This window comes from Centruroides vittatus, unplaced genomic scaffold (assembly GCF_030686945.1).
Source record: "Centruroides vittatus isolate TY-2023 unplaced genomic scaffold, ASM3068694v2 contig_202, whole genome shotgun sequence".
Classification (NCBI taxonomy): Eukaryota; Metazoa; Arthropoda; class Arachnida; order Scorpiones; family Buthidae; genus Centruroides; species Centruroides vittatus.
The window spans coordinates 195,274-217,030 of record NW_027121249.1 but is presented as its reverse complement, the minus strand read 5'-3'; the positions used below and the strand labels follow the sequence as shown (position 1 = coordinate 217,030).

At 32.8% G+C, this 21,757-nt stretch overlaps 1 protein-coding gene across 1 annotated transcript; it reads left to right on the top strand.

The window, feature by feature from the left end:
* The first annotated feature begins 840 nt into the window (after positions 1-840).
* Positions 841-21,318, top strand: LOC136970539 (14-3-3 protein epsilon-like). Its single transcript, XM_067264975.1, has 5 exons — positions 841-1,038; positions 17,404-17,603; positions 17,946-18,052; positions 18,131-18,474; positions 18,594-21,318. The coding sequence occupies exons 1-5, from the start codon at positions 975-977 to the stop codon at positions 18,647-18,649; spliced, it is 771 nt and encodes a 256-aa protein (XP_067121076.1). The 5' UTR covers positions 841-974; the 3' UTR covers positions 18,650-21,318.
* The last annotated feature ends 439 nt before the right edge of the window (positions 21,319-21,757 follow it).

Sequence of the window (21,757 nt, the reverse complement as noted above, 5' to 3'; positions counted from 1 at the left end):
TCGTTAAATATTTATATTATAGGCGACCCACGCGAATGTAGGGATTTTTCAGGAATAAAGTAACGGAATTTTCTATATTTTTGGGAAATTTTGTCACAAATTTCGAGTAATATTTTCTTTTTTACGACCAAGAGTGAAAAATTAATTTAGAACAGGGAATGGAGATTTTCTTACGCTGACGTCAGATCACGTGACGGGTAAAGTTTATTATACGTAAAAGTAATGTAGGCAATTATTACTTCTCGGAAGTGTAACAAGCATTTCTTTTTATATTTAAACACGCGCCGCTTACAAGCAACCTCGTCGACACGTGCTTAACGCGTGTTCCACGAAGATTAAAACACTTAACGACGAACCCACGACTCATATTAAACGTGTACTGGTGCACGTGCTAAACGCGTCAAACGCGTGAAATTTTTAAACTAAACACAGAAACATCCATTGTAATAATAAAATACTTTTATCGTCGTCATCGTTTATAATAATAATTATTATTATAATTATAATCTATAGTAATAAATAAACCTCGACGTAAATTCCCTGAAAAAAATTCCTTTAGGGAAAAAGATAAAAGGCAGACGAACTATCGCACGGAACCACTACTGCATAACCTCACTGCGCATGCCCGCCGGTTACATCACAGGCGTGAACGTTCGCGTATAAGAAATAGAGGCGCAACGCCGAATTTAACCGCTTTTATAAAAATAAAAGAAAATCATTTTATAATTCGGCAAAAATCTCTTCGTTTATTAATAAGCCATTTTTCTGCGGGTCGGCAAGACCGGGACTATTTTCTGCGGCCGGCCAATCGGATGATACCGTGTGGTGGAGTTAAGCGCGCATTGATATCGTAGTGCTGGTTGTTGAGAGTTCGGCCATTTTGCCGGCGGGAAGAGTATTCGGAAAAGGTTTCCATTTGGAATCGTATTTTGGAGAAACCGTTATTGTAAAAGTGTCAAGAACCTTCAGCCGACATGACTGAAAGAGAGGATAACGTTTATAAAGCTAAATTAGCTGAGCAAGCGGAGCGGTACGATGGTAAGGAAATTCGTCTCTACCTTATTTAGGCCTAAATCTAAGCCTAAAATTGATTACATTAAAAAAAAAAAAATTCGTACTGCGATTCGTAAAATCCAATGCGGTCGTTACTTAAATTTTATAAATTCGTCGGATTTATCGATTTTATAATACGCAGTTAGTTTATTTTTTAAACGTATTTTAATTCTTTATTATTATTATTATTATTATTGGTAATTTTCTATCTTGCTCTCGCTCTCTCCCCCGTCGACGAGATTGTCTTTTTGATAATTGATGTTTCGTCATAAATTAGAATAAAACAGCTTTTGTTCTTTCCGACCATTTGAATGGTCGATGTTGGGCGGAGGTTTGTAATTCGTCCAATCAAATCGATGGTATCATCAGATTTTTTTGTCTTTTTGCTAAATTGTTACTAATGTAATTTTTACTGTTTCCTGAGTCGTGAGGTGTGGTTTTTTTTGTTTTTTAATTTTTTAAGTCGAAAAATCAGAGTTTGGACGTTTTTTTCCCTCTAATTTTCTGCAGGTTTTGACTTACTTTAACGATTTAAAAACCGTCCAGTTTTACCATATATGGATTTGATTGATTGATAAGACTCCAATTACCATTAAAAATGTGGTAATTCTTCTCTTAATTTAATATCTGTATTAAGAATTGGGTGGGAGTTAACAAAATACTACAAAAAATTGCGGAGTAGCAAGACAATTTACCGTTTTAAGTAAAATCCGTGTCAAATAACGCTGGAAATGTGAAAAAGTTTGATTTAAATGTATTATTTAGCATATTTTTGACCATATAAATAGCTAAATCCTATATAAGGTGTTTGGATTTAACTAATTCTTTTCTTACAACTGTGTGTATATTTAATGAAATTTATCTAGTTATAAATTGTAGATACGGGTCCGACGTTCTACTTTTCACTAACTGGCGGACGAAATTGCCAAACGCTGGTAGTTGCAGGTTTGCACCTTGCCGGCAGGCTTGCTTTATGGTGTTTTCTGGGGTTTTTTCGTGTATCTAAGATGCAAATAGAGGCCAACCTTCGTTAGAAATGCCTTCCGAGAGGTACCGTCTTTGTGGATTGCCTTACTCTCGCTATTTGTCTACTGTTTCTCGAGTAGAGAGTATAAAAAATGAGCATTCGGTATGATATGTGGAAAATTTAAAGTCTTTGATTTAAAAAAAGAAATTTTTAATCTCTTCTTGTACATAATACTTCAGATTATTGCATGTAGGGTTTTAAATTCTTTGTTGTTCAATTTAACCTCTTTACGCTTAGTTTATTTCTTATTAATCAAAAGTCTGACGCGTAATATCCAGTTAGAAAGCAAACTACAAAGGCTTAATGTCGAAAGTATTTAGAGTGTTGACTGCAGAGGTGACGCAATCAATAAAAGAGAAATTCTGAGATATTAGTTTTGTTTGAAATGCATTGCTTGTTCATGTGTATAAAATATTTCTTTATTAAATACCACAAAATGAGATTAATGGAGCCACGAAGGATGGTTATTACATTAGATAACAAAATTGTTCGTATAATCAAATTTAATAAAATTGTATTTATCATTAGTTTACTTGCCTTTATGGTAATGTTTTGTAGAATCTTTTGTATTAATTTGTTTGGAAGCTTGAAAATAATTCAAAATTAGACATTTAATCGGTAGCGATTGATTTTCGAATTTATCATTAAAGATTCGTTTCTGCCCGTGCTGTAACAAGTGTTTACCTTGAGACTAATTATCTCCCGTTAATTGTTTTACTGATAAATATTCATAGGATATTGTACAGATAGATACACCTCGGTATAAGATTTTTCCATTTTGTGAAACCGCAGATTAATACTTTAATCATAAAATTTCTAATCTTGCATTCGTTTGAAATTAGAGATGACGAAATATCGATGAAAAGCGAAATGTGGTGATGATTCTTCATAGTTTTAGTTTCCGGCGGATTTCTTCAAATATTTAAATTTCTTTTTTTAAACGTATTGATGTTTTTACTGCTAAAACCCTAATACAACTTATTTTACAAAGATATTTTAACAAAAAAGCTTTGTAGTTCATATGGTTAATAATTTTTTCTGGTTATAAAGTCTAGTTTTTAATAGAAATAGTCTTAAATATGTCATGGACTGTGTAATGATTCAGTAGTTTTGTTTAGCTATTTTTCATTGACACAGTTATTCTTTCTATATCCATTCAATCATAAATTCTCTAACTTTATAGTAGAAACAAAACTGCTGTGGATTGAAATGCTCATTAATACAGTGAAACCTGATTGACTTGAATTAGTCTGGGGAAAAAATTATGGACTCTTATGCTAGATGATTGGGAAAAGAAAGCGATTTAGAGTTAACCAGTTTTCGCTGTTAATTTTACATTACTTTTGTTACCGATTATTATAAAAATAAGCCACTTGAGCTTACTAGACTAGAACTGTGTAATCTGTTGCGAAGTGATCTGTATTTTCAGGCTATAATAAGGCTAATTTAATAATTAGTTATAAAATAATTTGACTAAATGTATGAGGCTAAGCTTCTTGTATCTGCATAATATGATAGATTGTTTGGTGTTAACCGAAAAATTGTGTTTGCAGGTTTATTTACCTAAAACATGTTTCTTACTATTATAAAGACATTTAATAAATAAAACTCAAAAATTATTTCTAGTTTTGATTTGTTAATAGATAATTATTTGCTTCTTGCAGTTTAATTTGCAAGTATGAACTTTCTGATTACATTTAATTCCTAAACTCATTAATATCTATTATGTCAAGTATTTTTTTTTTATTTTTTACTTTCCTGGATGTTATATAACAGTATTGAGATCGGTCAAAAATGACCTCCCTAAGATTTTCTGACTCTGGAAACCTTGAAATGTCAAAATGCAAAAGAAATTGGGCTTTTTTCCTGTATATATGGATGCTAGCGTGTGGAGACAATTTTTTTTTTCATCCACTTCAAATCTTGACACTATTAACGTATAAAGTTTCAAAGTGGATGAAAATTTTTGAAATTTTGTAGGGAGTTTGCATATTAGGGGGAAATGTTTTCTAGAAATCTTCAGGAAAATGGACAGTACGTTTGGGAGACACGGTTCCCACCCCTTTAATATGTCCCGAACGATCTGAAGACTTATAAAGGTAGTGATAGCAACTATTAGGGATGAAAACGAAGAAAGTCCAGTAACAATGTTGCAGTTTTTTATATAAAAGGAGTAAGTGAAGCATATTGAACTAAACAATAGAAAGCTACAGATAAATTTTGTTTTGGTTTATTTAATTCATAGAAACTGTACAGTTGTTAATAACTAATAATTAATTTAATATCGTGATACAAAGTAGGTAATCGTGCTGAAAGATTTTCAGTTAAATTAGTAATTAACTTAGTATAGCTGTTGATTTGATTGCAGAGTTTAAGGCATTGTCCTTCATTTACTAATACACTGTTCAAATCCTCGGGGTCCAAATTTGTAATCTAGTACAGATTGTTCACCAGATTTCAATGGAGATTTTGCTGTTTGGAAGAATACTTGCAACCAAAGATATATAACACTATTTGTATTTAAAAAACGAATAAACTAAAGGTTTTTAAGAAATTACGCAATTGCAGAAACAGGACTCAAATATTTTAATTTTAAAATAGTTTATCGTATGCTTCGGATAAATATTTGCAAGAAAAATTATGTAAATGTTAACGACCTTAGTGCATTTTAGACATTAAAAGTATTTGTTAATATCAAATATGGTACCAAAAAAAAGGAATTATTGGATTTCAGAAACGCAGCTTACAACTATTTTGTAATTTTTAACGAGGAAAAAAGTTTCCTACACTTATATATCCATTTCTTAATTGTAGTCGGTGGGTCGGTTTGTGAAAATTGAAAAGTTTCTTAAGGACGTGACATAAATTTTTATACATTTGTTTGCATATTTTTAATTCCTGTAATTTTCAAAAGTTTTCTAAAAATAACTTGGATTTCATCATAATATCTCAGAATTATCATGTTCGAATTTATCCCCCTCTTGTTATTGCTTTTTGTAGAAATTGAAGTATGTGAATTCGGTATATTGTGTTTCTTAGTGATGGAATTTCAAAATATTTTTTGTTACTATTGCCTTGCCTGTCACAGATACAACTTTTGAAATGTTTAAATTTTCATTTCGCCGGGTAAAAGAATGGACTACTAATTTAATTTTAATCAATAAAATTCTTTATGTAGGCGTTCCAAATAAATTGACGTAACCTTTATTATGCTCGGGGTGTATCTAAATCCTATTAATATTTTATTTGGATAAATTTTTAGAATAATAGGAAATGCTGTGCTAAAATTGTTTTTCTTTTTCTACTATTTAATATTTTTCAATTGTTTTCTGGTTAGTTTGATAAAGCTTTACTTTCCTGGCTGTAATGTATATAATATGGGAAAGTGTACTGTCAAATTTGACCCTCATGAATTTGCAAATCTTGACATTTTGAGGCCTTCTGAACTTAATGAGTAAAAAGAAATCCAGCAATGAGTTCCATTTTTCTTTACGTAATGCTATTACTTAATCTACTCCATCCTGAGCTATTAAGCAAAATAGATCAACACGCATACCCACAGAATTTTTTTGCTGGTTTCTTTTCCTTTTTTGGATTCAGGATGTCTAAAGACGTGGAGATTCGAAAAACAAAAAACTGAGTGTCGAATTTGATACAATTCCCCATTATGTATACGTAAGTCGGAAAAGTAAAAGAATTCCTGGCGCATGTCGACATCTTTTGTTTAATATCTCAAGATGGGGCATAGATTAAGAAATGAAATTTGGCACAGTAGCTTGTGTATAAGGGGCATTGATGCTTTTAAATTTTGGTGGTTAAAGGTTGAGGGGTTGTCATATCTCGAGTGGAGTTGTACTTAATATTTTTCAATAAAATCTCGTAATAGATGGAGGCCCCCCACACTTTGTGGTATGTGTCTTAGTGTTTCTTAAACATGAATATTTTTTCCTGGAAAGTTATGCAACTCATTGCAAGTTTTTTTAATTCTCCCTACTGTTACATCTAAATTCTTTCTTGTTACATGTAACAATATTTAGCTGTTGTATGCTTATGTCTGAATTTAGTCACATTATAACCATGATTTGGGGGAAATATTAAATTGGCATTATTATTTTGAACTATTTCATTATTTTTAAGGAAAATGTATTTCATTGACGAATGGATTACATTTGATCAAATTATTTTTATATCTAGGGAAATGTTCTAATGGCTAGTTGTGTTGCTAACAATTTTTTAAAATTTTTTACCAGTATTCGGGCGATGAGGCGAAGGCTGCATAATTGAAAATCTTCCTTAGCTTTTATGAGTTACGTAATATCAAAGTTCCTTTTTAAAATAAATACAAATCAAAAATTGTGTTACCAAATAAACTTAAATTGCTGGATTATTTCAGACTATATTAAGGACTTTTTTAAGTACCAAAATTTGGTCTGTAAGCAGCTACCTTTAGTCTAAATTTTGATTCGAATTAGCATTAATATAGTTTAAAAATAGTATGGAAATTTAGGCTAATGACGATGGAAGACAATTAAAAAGTTAAGAACTTATATTTATGAAATGCTCTTGTAAATGCATGTCTTAATTCAGACAAGAAATTAATAAAGATGATTATTTGCAAAAGTATAGTCCTACTTTTACATGAAAAACAAACAAGTGGTAGTAATTTAGCTGAAAAATAACAAAGAAATAAATGTCTTTAGTCTTTAAAATCATTTTTAATATTAAATTTAGTTTTTCTTTTACTTTTCCTGCCACTGTTTGCCATACTTTCTTCTTTTACATATAATCAATTGAAAAATACTCTGGTCTCTGCTCTCAAAATCAAGATTTTCACATTTTTGGACTTGGGGCCTTGAAATGTCGAGAAATCCAAAAGAAATGTTGAGGGGTTTGTGTGGGTGGGTATGTTGGCATCTGTTTTGTTTAATGTTTTGGGATGGTTTAAATATTCAGATGAAATTTGGCATGGTAACTTTTATATGAGGGACTTTGATGCTATTAAATTTTTGTGGTTAAGGTTGAAGTGATGGAAAGATAGAAGTGGTCATATGTCATATCTCAAGTGGGGTTGGACATAATGTCTGTCTGTTTTGTCATGGCAATGCAACACTTAGGTGACCTGCCTAGGGGGTGCCTTCCGGGAGGTCTTTCTAATGGTAACTGGCCCCTATTCGGGCATTACAGACATGGAGAAAACCTGGAAAACTCTGTGTAGCCAGCCCATCCGGGTGAGGTGCGAACCCACGACCAAACTCCCAGTGTTTAGGGAACAGAACCGCTTGGCCACAATTGAACATAATGAAGATTTTACTTGTTATTAAAATTTATAATTTTTTATAAAGCTGGTCTCTGTTCTCAAAATCAAGCTTTCTGCCATTTTATAACAATTAACAATATTAGGGGTTTTTTTAAAATTTTATAACAGATAGCACTACACTGTTTTAACTTTTTGTCAGGAAGATTATGCAACTTGTGCTAGTTTTTTCTTGCTGACTATTTTCAAAATAATCTGATGATGATTACTTTAAGATTTTTCAGCCTTTTACACTATTAAGTATTAACAAATTATGTAAATTTGAATATCATTATTTTTGAAATCATTAGTTCTAATGGTTTTTCATGGCATTATGAAAGCCTGATTAAAGTTTTATTGCTTCTGTTGGAAGCCTTGACATCATTATAATTGGGAACTTCATATATTTTTGATATTTGCTTTGGAAAATTGTCATGAATATGGAAGTAAATATCTTGCAAGAAATATGGCAACTGTTTCTACACTATATGATAATTTCCTTTTCTGGAAAGGTTTTCTGTAGGATGGTGGAAGTAACTAGGCATTGAAAAATTGCTATAATTTCTATATTTCCCATGCAGAGATGGTGATAAATTATTTGTTTTGTACTTTATTAAGTGGAGATACAGATACGTACCTTAAAATTCAATGTAGATACCAACGGCAAGTTTTTCTTAGATTGTGATGTGGCAAGACTACTGTTTTTGTGTCCAGACCCAAACCTGTAGTCAGCTTCAAATGACAATTCTTGTTTGTTTCCAGACAGGTTATGGCATGATATCCCTTCACTGTATATCACCATCTCTACATGGCAACTGCCAATTTCCAATTTTCACATCTCATAGTGTACAGCAATGTGCACTTGCTCCCTAAATGAACAAGTGGTCAGTTATTGTTTTTTTTTTCTTTCTATTACATATGTGATCACTCTCAGTTAATGCCCATGGTACAGATGTGGGAATTATAAAATTCCCATTGACTGATGTATCTGTATGATGATTGAGCTCCCTGCATATGGTGATTGTTCTGCTTTTCCTGTGCACAGATCAAAACATCTTATTTGAGAAACACGATACATCTTAACCGATGATACATTTAATCCACCCACCCTTGATCTTTAAGATTTATGGGCTTTGCTTTTCTGGGGACAGTTTAAAAGCATTAATTAGTATTTTAGGGTGTAATATTTGGATACTAAATACAAAACTGCTACAGTGAAGGGATAGTGGTTGTACATGCCCCTCTTCACTGTAACCATTTTGCATTCTGTGTTTCAAATATTAAAAGTATATTTTTAAATGTTTTTAGTGGGAAAAACTATGTGCTTAATTTAAAATAAATTTTACATTAATTTTGTATGAATTACACAGTTTACTATATAATAAAGGTATTTGATAAATGTCATTAGTGTGTATGAACCAAAATTTCATAGTAACTGAGAGGATTCGGAAATAATTTCAGTTTTCGAAAAGTTTTACCTTACAAGCTTGTTAAAGACCAAGCAAGAACATGCAAAATTATAATTTTGGATGTGTTAAGTAATTATTTCAAACATTATCATGTTAAAAGTTGAAAAACAAGATTTTTAGCAGAAAGATTTTTTTTTGGCTTTTGTGAGAAATTTTGGGCTAGGTATTTGGCTAATTAATATAATAAATAATACTTGGACTAAAGATACAGTCAAGCCAGTGCCTCATAGTCCAACTTATGTATTCTGTGATACAGCAAATGCAGTGCAAAACAGTGGTGCTTCTGACAAAACTCTTGAAAGGTTGCAGTTAGAGAATACACCTTATGCATACCTTATTGTGTAAATTTTATTGCAAAAGATTCAAAATATTTTGAATGATAAAATACGAGAAGGAAAGAACGTGTTTTCCTTCTTGTATTTATGAAATACAGATTCCTTAATTCTCAATCCTCAATGTGTTATAGATTGTTGAAAAACAAGTTTCTCTATAATAAAGTAAACATTTATAATAATTTACATAAATAAAAATTGTCATAACTACAATTTTTTAACATTATGTACAATTTAAGCATACATTTGTAAATGGTTTCTTTTTGCTTTATTTAAAGTACTTTTATTTCCCAAATGCTGCTCTTGTGACAGATTAGTTTGCTGTTCAGAGGTACAGTTATTATGATCAAATGTATGATGGTAAGAGACATTTCCATTTAAATATGGCATGTTAGGGTTAAATTTAGCTTCCAGAAATAAAATTCAAAAGTAAATTCAATTTTAATCAGACAATAACTTTGAATTCGTCGGGTCGTAACTCGGTAAATTAACTATTCAGATAAAAACTAATTTGGACTACCAATAGGCGTTAACTTGCTATCTTGTATTAATTATGTAAGTTGTGGCCAAATGACATTGGCATTATCATTTGACTAGTTTACGGTGTAATTATCCAAAGTTTGTTTTTTTTATATTGAAGGGTTTTAATTTATTACCTTATAAAAACATGCTTAAACACATGTTTTATGTTTATGTTGAAGCTGGAATTAGTACTTTGCTACCAACTAATACAACAGCTCTGTGCATTTTATATATATCATCTATGGAATTTTTATTATTGCAAATAGTTGAGATTATAAGGACATTATTGAATACCAGAGAGAGTGAGTCACTGTAATTTACTGCTGACAAAACAGATAGAAAAATCAATTATTAGATTTTGTTGGAATATTTAATGATTTTTGTGAAATGTTGCAACCTTTAGTATTTTTATTCGAGTCTAGAATTCTTTTGAATTGAAGAGAGTGCAATATAACTGAAAATACCTATATTTTATATAATACGTAAGTCTTGCTTTGAAGAATTCTCAATCGTTAAAAATTCCAAATCTGTGATTTCATTCTTAAAGATTATGGCTTTTCCTTTGCCAATTGTAATTCTTTGTAATAATCCAAATTAAATTAAATTAAAATAATTTGCTGTTACATGAAATATTGACTTTTGGAAGGAGTTCTGTTGAAATGGAATATTCCATTCAATTTAAAGAATACGGAAATATTAAGATTGCTAGTTTAGTAACTGATGCTTCATAGATTTTTCCAAAAGGGTAAATGCAATTAGCTGTTTATAAGAGTAATTATTTGCTTAGCACCAAACATTGTTAAGAATATAAATGGATCTTGGATTATTAATTAATGACATTGAGCATACTTTATCGGTAATGTTTTCTGTAAGGAAATGACAATCTATAGTCCATTTTTCTTAACTTCATATGCAAAATGAAGGAGTAAAGCAGCTGCCACGTTGTATACTACAAAAAATATTCCTCCATGTTATCCATCTTGTTTTAGAAGCAATGGCAGTGTCCTAATAAAAACATGAATGTTTGTTAATTATAAATTTAGTCCTAGAGACAATTGTTCAGAAAGGATACTGCTTTTTCAAACAATTTCTTGTGGAAACTACAAAGTTGCAGCAGTTGTATTATAACTATATTGATTGTCTTCATTAAGAACAATGTCAATATAGTTGACGAAACAGAATCTTGTTCTGTTAAGTTATTTAAGGATTGGGAGTGCAAACACGTTGCTTGTTCGGTTACTTCATTAATCTGCTTGATACTTGTTACCAAATTTGTTGTTTTAGTAATAGTGTCTATATGATTATACATTCTGTTTTTATTGCGTGTTGTCTACAGATTAATTTTAAAATATTGTCAAATAACACATAAGGCAATAAATTCTCATTAACTGTGTGTACTAGTAGAATGACTATGCATATCATTTGCATAATATGTTTATCAAAGTTTCTTATATTTTATTTCTTTGAAAAGAGAATAAGCATTGTCATAATCTTCAAATGCACAATAGTCATATGAATTGTTTTACAGAATTATGTTCTATTTTTTGGGTATTTACATATAATAAACTCTATATAAAATACTGGGATATAGGTCTTTCACATTCATTAACTGAGTATTATGAAGAAAAATTGCTTCATGTATTTGATGATAAACCACACAATTAATTGCAACTTGGTTAATTAATAGAAGATGGTAATGTGACCAGAAGGTCGGTACCTCTTCGATACCTTGTCAGGATGACACCACTGTGTCTTTTCAGACAGACACAGAAACCCCATGAACACGAGTGGTCACAGGCAATCGGATTCAGGAGGAGAGGTGTGAGAGATGGCGAGACGGAAGTGATTGACTCAGATACAAGGTTAACAACTAAATAACCGATTTAATTAACATAACCGAATACATAAATGGATGATCAAGAGAGAGAGTTTACAGTTCATCACGTGATGATATAGATACCTTGATTGCAAATGGGCATCCTTCCTGATTGACGTTCGGGCGGTTATTCAGACAGAGCGGCGATCCTGAGTGGGAGAGACTCTTCTATTGACAGGGTTGAATGTCCTTTTCTTGTAGGGTGAATAATGATCCGTGTCGGAGGATAGTTCGATATTTGATGATCCCTTCCTTGGCCGGCACTCAGTTTCTGTCCCCTCGGACTTTTTATGACCCCATTGACCTTGACTTTTTCCCGTTTTATATCCTCAAGCCACGTTACTCTTTTTCACCAATAGTAATTTTTGTTATTAGTTTTCCGTGACACATTCGATGAGTTCCCTGGGAAAGGAAATGACTCCGGGAGAGAGATGCAATCATTCTTTGGTAATAAAGTGGAAAAATGGGGTTTTTTCTGAGATTAAATAAATTAATTTTCAAAGATGAAAATGAATTTTCTTTCAAAATTTCGTCCAGTCTGACTCTCACAGTAACTTGTAATAAGCCATGATATTCTAAAATATAAAGGAGTTTGAAATATCAAGTCTTGTCAGGAGCATTTCTGTTAGTTTATTGTAGAAACTTTAATACCTGATAATAAAAGTATTTCTTTTGGCTGTGAATGCTAACAGACTAACACAAAACTCAGACTGAGATTTGTCCTCCGATGACAATAGTCTGCGAATACGCAAGCATGAAGATACTTATTTACTCCACTAAAGTAGATGTTTGTGAATTTCAGTATTTTGGAGTGTTTATAGATAAAATTTTGTTTGAAATTCTGTTGTTTTAATTGATTACATATACCTGGATGTATGAATTATTAAAATTAGTTTCTTGTTGGTTATATTGTTGGTTTCCTAGAATTTAAGTAAATTATATTTCATAAATTCTAAATTTTAATTACACACACAAGGTTGTGTTATGAAGGTTTCTAGCAAAATAGAAGTTTCTTTCCATTGTTGCTGGTTATTCTGCTGAAGATATTTCGAATGTGGGCAAAATAGGACTGTTCTACAGTGGTGCCTCATATAACGTACTTAATCTGTTCCAGGTGCACGTCCGTTAAGTGAAACGTCTGTTATACGAAACGCATTTTCCCGTAGAAATACATGTTAAAACATCTAATTCGTTTCGCAGCATAAAATCACTGTACTGTATCATTAAAAAATGAACATGGAGTGCATTCTTTTATTCCTCTGCATAACTCTGTGCGAGTGACATCAGTTTAAGAATTCCTGCAGAACGTGTTCCTAAATTCTAGTGGTTGTGTGTGCCGTCGAACGGCAAAAATGGCCGCTTGTAGCAGTAGTTATGGTGGAAAGCAACATGGCGTCCTCCATGGCTCAGATAGTTTCGTTTCTGGGTCCATTATGTGGTTTTATGAATGAAAATTTAGAAATTGTGAAAGCGCAAGTTAGCGCACGCGGTGATGTGTCTTTATGAATTTTTTTTCGAATGGTAGCTGGCATTCTAATTTTTTTTTTGTGGCTATTTTGAATGCTCTTTCAACAAATAATCCATTTTATGGTTAAATTTTACAATTGAGACCCTTCTTTTGCCTTTAAAAGCTCATATTTTAGAATTATAGATTCCTCCATCATGATACTATTGATAGTGCGGGCGCTGCCATCTTTCTTTCTTTCATCATCATTCCTAAATGCCTACAAACAGCAGTGCACTCCCATAGTAGCAGAGATGCAAAGCAACCACTATTAAAGAACGCACCCATGGAGCAGTCACCAATTGTCAGAAAGTCCGTTGCTCGAGTCATGTAATGGCCAAACAGAGTCCGTTGTTCGCAGCGTCCGTTATTCGAGGTGTACATTATACGAGGCACAACTGTATTTCATTCTCTCAAACAAAAGTCTGTGGTTAAAGGATTAATCATGTTTCTGTAGCAAAAGAACAACTAACAATTCTGTCATATGCAAATAGAAGTGGAGAACAGTAGAAACTCATAAATTGGAAAGACTGCCAAACCACCAATGGCCATATGGGTAAAAAAAACTGATGGATGGATTCGGATTTGTACCCAATGTACAGACAGGTCACATGGCATGTTCTGAATCTTTTTTTCATACATTTAATGCCTAAATATGGACCAGTTTCCATAGAAAGTCTTCCTTTTTTTTGGTAGGTTGCCCTCACGTTGCTTTGGCTATCTCATCAACAAATTATTTCTTGGATATTCAATTAATACAACATAAGTAAATTCCAATTTTCAGTTAAGTGCATCGGGCTATGTTCTGTTACAGATGTTTGCCGTGCTTTGAGAATCGTGAGTCAAATCAAGTAGTGCTGGCAAAACCGGAAATTCTCAATCTTTCTGAATACATTTCCAATTTGTTAATATTGTAACTTTAAAACACAATTTCTATTTTACCAGTCTACTAACCGCAAAATCTAGAAATTAACTTTGTTCGTATCAATTTTCAATGTTAAATGTCAGTTGATCCATCTGTTATTTTTAAGTTCTTACGATACCAATTGGAACTGTGTTAATGCCACTATAAAATATTTTGTTTTGATAACTAAACCATAAAATACCCAGTATGATGTAGGTTTTTTTTACTCTTATATACAATATTTACTTTGAATTGAATTTAAACGAGACAGTCGACAGCGATTGTCAGAGGATAAAGTAAACAGCCACGAAATTTCCGACCAGAAAGGCGGAAGTAATCGCGATGAGTAGGCTTTCACGACAAACAGTATAACTGGATAAGTATATTTTTAAATCAAATTTTTTTTTTCTGGATTTTAATGTATTGACAAAAACAATTTAGTTGGAAGAAAAGAAATTTAATCTGAACTTTTTCTTATACCTTAGTTTAATAATTAAATTTTTTAAATGCATTTTTCTGAATGTTCTAAATTGTTTTCTATGTTCGTTTTTTCTCGAATACTTTGTGCCAGGTTGAAGTTACTGGCTAGAAATTTTGCTTAGACTTGGTGGTTTAATTTTAGAAGAGATATTGCAACAGAATGTATGTGTTCACACATTATTTTATATCCTACCTTGGCCAGCATTAAGCCTATTAACTACTGCTTGAGTGTAAAAAACATAATGGTAGCTTTAGTTTACTCTATGAAAGCAAGTACATTTTCCATATATTGCATATGGACAGTACCAGCTAAGATGAATCTTTATTATTGTGCATAGTAAATTGTATCGAGTAATCTTTTATATTTGCAAAATTAATGAGCATTTACTTAACCACTACTAAACAAAAAAATCTGCTCATTAAAAAGAATGAGTTGCATAAATATAATAAGCAATGTTTTTTTCCTTCCCTACTTACAACTTTAAATGGCTTAGATAATAGCCATTTAAAGTTTTTCTGCTTTATTATTGCCTGTAATATGTTCTCTGTGCAGGAACTGACCATTGGACTATACTGTTTATTTTCAAGGTTAATTGGGTTTGACTATTTTGATTTTTACCAACATATTATCTTTTATAGTTTTGGGATCTACCCTTTGGTCTGAATGTTTATTTTTGTGGGGAAAAAACCATCTATCTAGAAGGCAGAGGATAAGTGAGGACTGTGGCATTTGACAAATGCTATAGTATTATTGGTAAGAAAATTGGAGGCCTTGTAAAATTTTAATTAGTGTGGTTTGAATATAGACTAGATTTGAAGCCATCTTCTGTCTGACATTCTTTGCTTTGACAATCCAAATTTTTCTTGGGCAGAATGGAATAAAACCTCAGTTTGGTTTTATTCCATTCTTCATAACTTTGTCGGCAAAGATCTCATTTTGTGGATCTGCAAAATATATATCTAAACAAACCTTTATTATAATTGCACATAAGAATACAAAATACAATTTTTTTTTTTTTATGGCACTATGAATGGCTTCAGTAAGAAATATTTATCAATTTGTGTGTTTTTTGAAGTATAAATGCTGACATCGAGTGCCAGAACACCGGGATTGATGGTTTCGCACACAAAATTAGTTGTGGAAGTCAGAAGACCAGGTTGGTTTGTGCATTTCACTTGGAGATTGATTTAGTGCCAACATTTCTTGGCACAGAGGTTGCGTGTTCACTCTTGTTTTGACCCACTTATTGTCGCATTCTGTTTGAGAAATATTCATTTGAGCATTCCCGCCCTTAGATGCAGCTTTAGCTAGAATAACATTTCACTACGGTTACACATTTTGTTTGCTTTGAGGCCAAGTAATTAATAAATTTAACATCTGTACAGATTTTATCTAACTTCTGGACGAAGTTAGATGTAAATATTGATATGAACTAACTGCTCTTTGCAAAAATTTGATAGCATTATCAAAGAATCTTGTTGAATTGCAAAACAAAGTACTTAATTCCATTCAAAATATTTTATGAATTTTGAGATTAATTATATTTTACTAAAATTGATTTAAAAGTATTTGTGAGGGAAAATGCCACTCCTTAGCTTCCAAATTTTAATGGATGATAAAGTAACCCATCAAAATTATAAAACTCTAAGTTTTTTTTGTTACTTCGGCATACATGCATATATTATAGCCAAACAGCATCATAGTAAAATCAGAATAAATGTTTACAGAGAGATCTTCAAATAACACTGCTTGCTCAACATCAGAAAAAGTCAATATTTATTTTCTGAATGGCAAAGAAACGGATAGCCATTTTGAAAATTTAATTACTTTTTATATTAAAATGCCATTCCATAAATTCGATAGTTTCTTTGAGCCATTCGTCTGTGACTAACAATCGTGTTGCGCTATAGAATTTATGAAAATATAAGTTTATATTTAATTAAATTTTGACGGTAGCTGTAATTTTGTATGCTATCTGTAATGGATAGTGTAATTGCAGATCATGTGTTTATCATTGTATCTGGAAGGAGATTAATGAGGTTACAAACTATGTATTTGTAATATAGAAATAGCATTTTCAAATCTCCAGAGATGTGTGATAAAATCAATAATGAATAATTGCGATAGCATTTGATATCACGTGCTTAAGTATACTGTACTATGGAATAGAAAGATTTCAGAAGTAACCTTTATGACATTCAGTATTATGTAATCTGTTTGTACTTTACACTGAGTTATCTAATTTATTATTATTTTAACATTAATTAGATTGTTTGATTATTAGTTATTTTTCTCTCATCTAATTCTTTCTTTATATAATTTGGCTACATCCTAAATAAATTTTGTTTTAACATTCAAAAGGGGGGTGGATGGCTAAAGCGGTAAAGGTGGCATCCTGTTTCTCCAAGCAATCCGATAGAATCCGAGCCAGATCTTGTAAGTTCACTTGTCTTCTCACCACTCTGGTCCTTATACGAAAGATATTCTTAACACCTGCAAACGAAGTCAGTTTTTTAGCACATGTCAAAAGTTTTTGAAGTATGTCGGCACACTTGTTAATCCTGCCTCTCAATTATGTGGTATACCCCAGTGGAATTGCCTATAAACTTCCATTTCCAAGAAAATGTTAGTCACATACATATTATATTTTTCCATTTAGTCTAGTTTCATTTCTTCATAGAATATTGCATGTTGGCATAGCATATTATTTTCCTGCCTGCTCCGGAAAGAACGATGGGTCACATCATTCATCACCTTTTGGACTATACACTCTAATCCAGCATCCTTCTGTGCAAAGAATGGCTGGATTAGCAAGTCTAACATAATTAAAACTTCATTTGGAATAAGCTAGTATAGTGAGAACAGCAATTTTGTTTGTATTTTATCTTCTAATGTTTTAATACTAGTTTTACATAAAATACAATAATTAAATTTTTTTTCAGAAATGGTGGAAGCCATGAAAAAAGTTGCTTCCTTGGATCTGGAACTGACCGTGGAAGAAAGAAATCTACTTTCTGTAGCATACAAAAATGTCATCGGAGCTCGAAGAGCATCATGGAGAATTATTAGCAGCATCGAGCAAAAGGAAGAGAACAAGGGGTCTGAGAACAGACTAGAAATGATCAGACAGTATAGGTTACAGGTAATATGATAAATAATTTGAATTTCCAATCTTTAGAGATTTACTTTTACTGTGCTTGATAGTTGCAGTTGTCAACAAGTTTGATATTTTAAGTGATAGCTGCAACAGAAGGTTAATGCTCTATTAAGTATTACCACTACTGCACACTATATGTGAAATTATCTATTTAAAATCCTTTTATTCTGTTGTCTAAAATTCCAAATTAATTCTATGTTTAGCTTATATATTTATTTTTAATTGTTTAGGTGTGCTTATTGAGTAGAAAGAATTTTGAGAATGTTTGTAACTAGGAATTTGTGAATTTTGAAGCAGGGGTTGAAATAAACTAATTTATATTTTTAGGTGGAAGGGGAACTGCGAGAAATATGTCAAGACATTCTAGACGTATTAGAAAAGCACTTGGTTCCGACAGCCACTACAGGAGAATCTAAAGTGTTCTATTATAAGATGTAGGTTTAATCTGAGTGGCTCCAAAGAGAGATCTAAAATTTTGTGTTGTTTCTGATTAAACAAATTTGTTCTTGCAGGAAAGGCGATTACCACCGCTACTTAGCCGAATTTGCCACTGGTAACGATCGCAAAGAAGCGGCCGATAACAGTCTGGCAGCTTACAAGGCAGCAAGCGATATCGCCATGACGGAACTCCCCCCTACCCATCCCATCAGGCTGGGATTAGCTTTAAATTTCTCGGTGTTCTACTACGAAATATTGAATTCTCCAGATCGCGCTTGTCGTCTCGCCAAAGCCGCATTCGACGATGCAATTGCCGAGCTCGATACACTGAGCGAAGAAAGTTACAAAGATTCTACTCTCATCATGCAGTTGTTACGAGATAATTTGACTCTGTGGACCTCGGACATGCAACACGATGGTGAGTAGAAAAATTTTTTGGGTTGACGAACGGACTTTGATTTCAGCAGATCACGGCTCTGTTACAGTTCGAAGGACTTCAGAGTATTCAAATCTGATGTTTTTTCATTTTTAATTTAGGCGAAGGTGAGCAAAGGGAACAGGGACAAGAAGTAGAAGATCAAGACGTCTCCTAAACGATCCCACGAGTCAGATCTGTTCCAGTATGTCATTTACTTGTGAAGTGTTTGCCATGCAGGGTATTTTCCTTTGTTCACTCAATTTCTGTGTGTGAATATCTTATATACAAGTGGGTACATTGTTCTGCTTGTAGCATAACACTGTTGCGCTACTTGGCTTGGTAAAAAAAAAAGATGGAATTGTGGTTCGTGTCCTTTCTGGGTGTAATCAGATTTGAAGGGATCCCATCTACTTTAGCTGATCATAAAAAGTTTCAACATAACTTTCTTCCTCGGAGTTCAGGAATCTGTACCCACCTGTGCTCCCTTTGTGATTATTGTGTGTATTCCAGTCATCAATGATTCTTTTTAAGTTTAATATTAGGTAAGTCGAAAAGCGAACTAGAGGAAAAAAATTCTGTAATAGCCCGTTTAAAAAAAGCATTCCTTCAATTTGTGTGAATCTAAAGAAACTATCAAATCTTTCCTCTCGGTTTACTGAGGACCCATCGGACATTTACGAAACACTTAAAATCGAATTTCCAAATTGATAAGTTCAGAATTCTTTGCATTAAAGGGCCAGTCTCTATATTTAAATCGAAAAACGAAAGCTCATCTCCGGGTGCAGATTTGATGGTTTCTTTTGGCCGAAAGGCAGTTCGTATGTCCTTAAAGTGTTCTTCGATATATCAAATACTGATGTGAAATTCCAAAAAAGTTATTTTGTTTTGTTTTTGAAAAACCTGCATGGTCTTAAACTTTGTTACTGTAGTTGACTTAGTCAGGGTGTATAGTTGGATTGTGCATTGTGTACATGTGATTTCATTTATTAAGAACTGACTGCTTCTAGTGCTGATACATTTAGCTGTTTTTAGCAAAACTGTATTACATTATTCAGTTTCCAAAAAAAAGAAAATTTGCTACCAGGACCAAAACTTTCATTGTCATTTATGTGTATATTGTAGTAAATGTCCATTGCTGCATTAATTGTGATTAATAAACTTGTAGAATATTTACAGCAACGATAGCAAAAGCTTGGGGTGTAATCATTAAGCGTAATTTTAAAAAAGTCAGCTACGGCGGAGAAAGACAAAAAAAAAGTTTTAAACTACTCTATCGCAACGGTCGAGAAATACTTCGAGATTCGATAACTGCATGCTCTGTTTCTCTCTCTCTCTCGCAGCCTACGCCGTCACGTTTTAAAATTAGGCCGAGCTTTTACGAACTTAAACAGAAGAAATATAAGATAAATTATATATATTATTCGATCGGGATGGACGACGTCAAAATCGGATGTCTACTTATTCTCACACTTAAAAAACAGTTTATCTTTTTTACATTTGTCCTTTAGGTTTTGCTTCGTCGAACGCTCTCGATGCACTAGACGCTTCTAAATATCTAAATGGTACGTCTATATCTATATTATCGTTAATATATTTTGCATTTACTAGTAAAATAGTGCACTTATTTGTGAGGTAAGTTTTCTTAGAGAAATTTGGATACTTCAGAGATACTGTATTTCACATTGTCTTGTCATTCCATATTGTGGGGAAAGTGTCGTTCGAGGGTTTTCCACTTGCACGGGTTCTCTCCTTTTCGAGACCATGTCAGGGAGGCATCTCTGGCTGTGGCGTTTTTGGAAGATGCTCGAAAAACGGTCACTTTCTCGTCTGCGAAATCTCGGCCGATGCCCGGACACAAGAATTGTATGCGGGAGGCGAGGGCTCTGCTTTTTGAACTGCATTCCAGAAAGGCCGGTGTTGTCTGCACATTTTTCTGCTTAAACAAATAAATTATATAAATATATATATGTCGGATTTTTGTGACTCGTTGCCGCAAGTACAGCACTTTGCAGTCAGGTACTTTAGTTGGTTATATTCACAGATGACTGGATATCATACTCGATAATTTTGCCACATTACACGTCAATCGGTTAGGCTTTAATTTTTTTTTCTTTCTCTCGCAACAGAATTGAAGAAAACGTTGGGTCACATCGGTCTGGCGCACCGTCATTCTTCTGACGTGAAACTTTTTGCTTTTTCCGTAGTCACGCGTAACATATTCTTTGTGGTCGTGGCCGTCCGGCGCACACGGCATGGTTTTTTCCTTCTCGTTATGTAACTTTTGTGTAACTTTTAACACTGCGTGTCTTCGAGTAAAGCATCCGTTAGGCTGCCAGTGCAATTTAGCCTTTTCTCTCTTTCTCTCTCTCTCACTTTCTCTTTCTGCATTTCGATTCAAAGGAAAATAAAAGAAAATCAAAAGTAATTTACTCTGCTCAAACATTTTTCTTTTTAATTTTATCAAAATCTGGCACGATTTGGCCGCACGGTTAAGCATACTCAAATACGTGTTTATCGTTTTTAAAATAAGTTTTGCAAACCTTGGCGTCGGAGGCTCAGTTTGAAAGTAACATTCACAAAATACGATCCCTTGCAGACTTAAACGTAGTCGAAACACACCGACAAAGTATCTAAAAAAAAAAAATGGGAAGAAAAACTTTATAATTTATGAATATAAGTTTTATTTTTCAGAATTTGTCTAACTGATATATAATTATATAGAATTGTATTCTTTAAGAACTTTGAAAACAAAAAATTGGCCCCGTTGCAGAGTTATTGTATGCGACGGTACAATTTAACCTGGATCTTTAAATGTGAAATAAATTTCTTTGAAGACAATTTGAATACAGTCTTGTGTAAGTGATTTTTGGAGAGAGATTTAGGAGTTCATTGCTTTGTTAATTGCGACTGGATTCTTTCCGTCGCATGCATTTTTTTAAAGCTTTGGTTTAATGTCGGTCACGTCGAAAACAACGTTCTGGAAAGCCTATTTATTGAATAAAGCTTAGATTCAAGGTTAAATTGAATTGTTGTCTAAGTTGGGTAGAAGTCAAACTTTTTTGTTCCTGGAGAACAATCAATCGGACTTTAGTACATCTCAGTACAAATCTGTCGTACTGGTGCATGTGTGCGGCATGGAAAAGAAAAGTGGCTATCCAATCACGGTTCCTCCGGGGAGAGCTAGAGTTTTTTTACCATGCAACGACATATATATTAGAGACGGACAAAAACGTTTGCAGCACTTGCTCGAATAGTATATTCTAAAATTTTTGTATTTCCAAGA

What these genes read in the sequence shown, in the direction of transcription:
- LOC136970539 (XM_067264975.1), top strand. Translation starts at nt 975, where the DNA reads ATGACTGAAAGAGAGGATAACGTTTATAAAGCTAAATTAGCTGAGCAA. An exon ending in GCAAGCGGAGCGGTACGATG is followed by an intron (nt 1,039 to 17,403) that starts GTAAGGAAATTC and finishes ATTTTTTTTCAG; the next exon opens with AAATGGTGGAAGCCATGAAA. An exon ending in CTCGGACATGCAACACGATG is followed by an intron (nt 18,475 to 18,593) that starts GTGAGTAGAAAA and finishes TTTTTAATTTAG; the next exon opens with GCGAAGGTGAGCAAAGGGAA.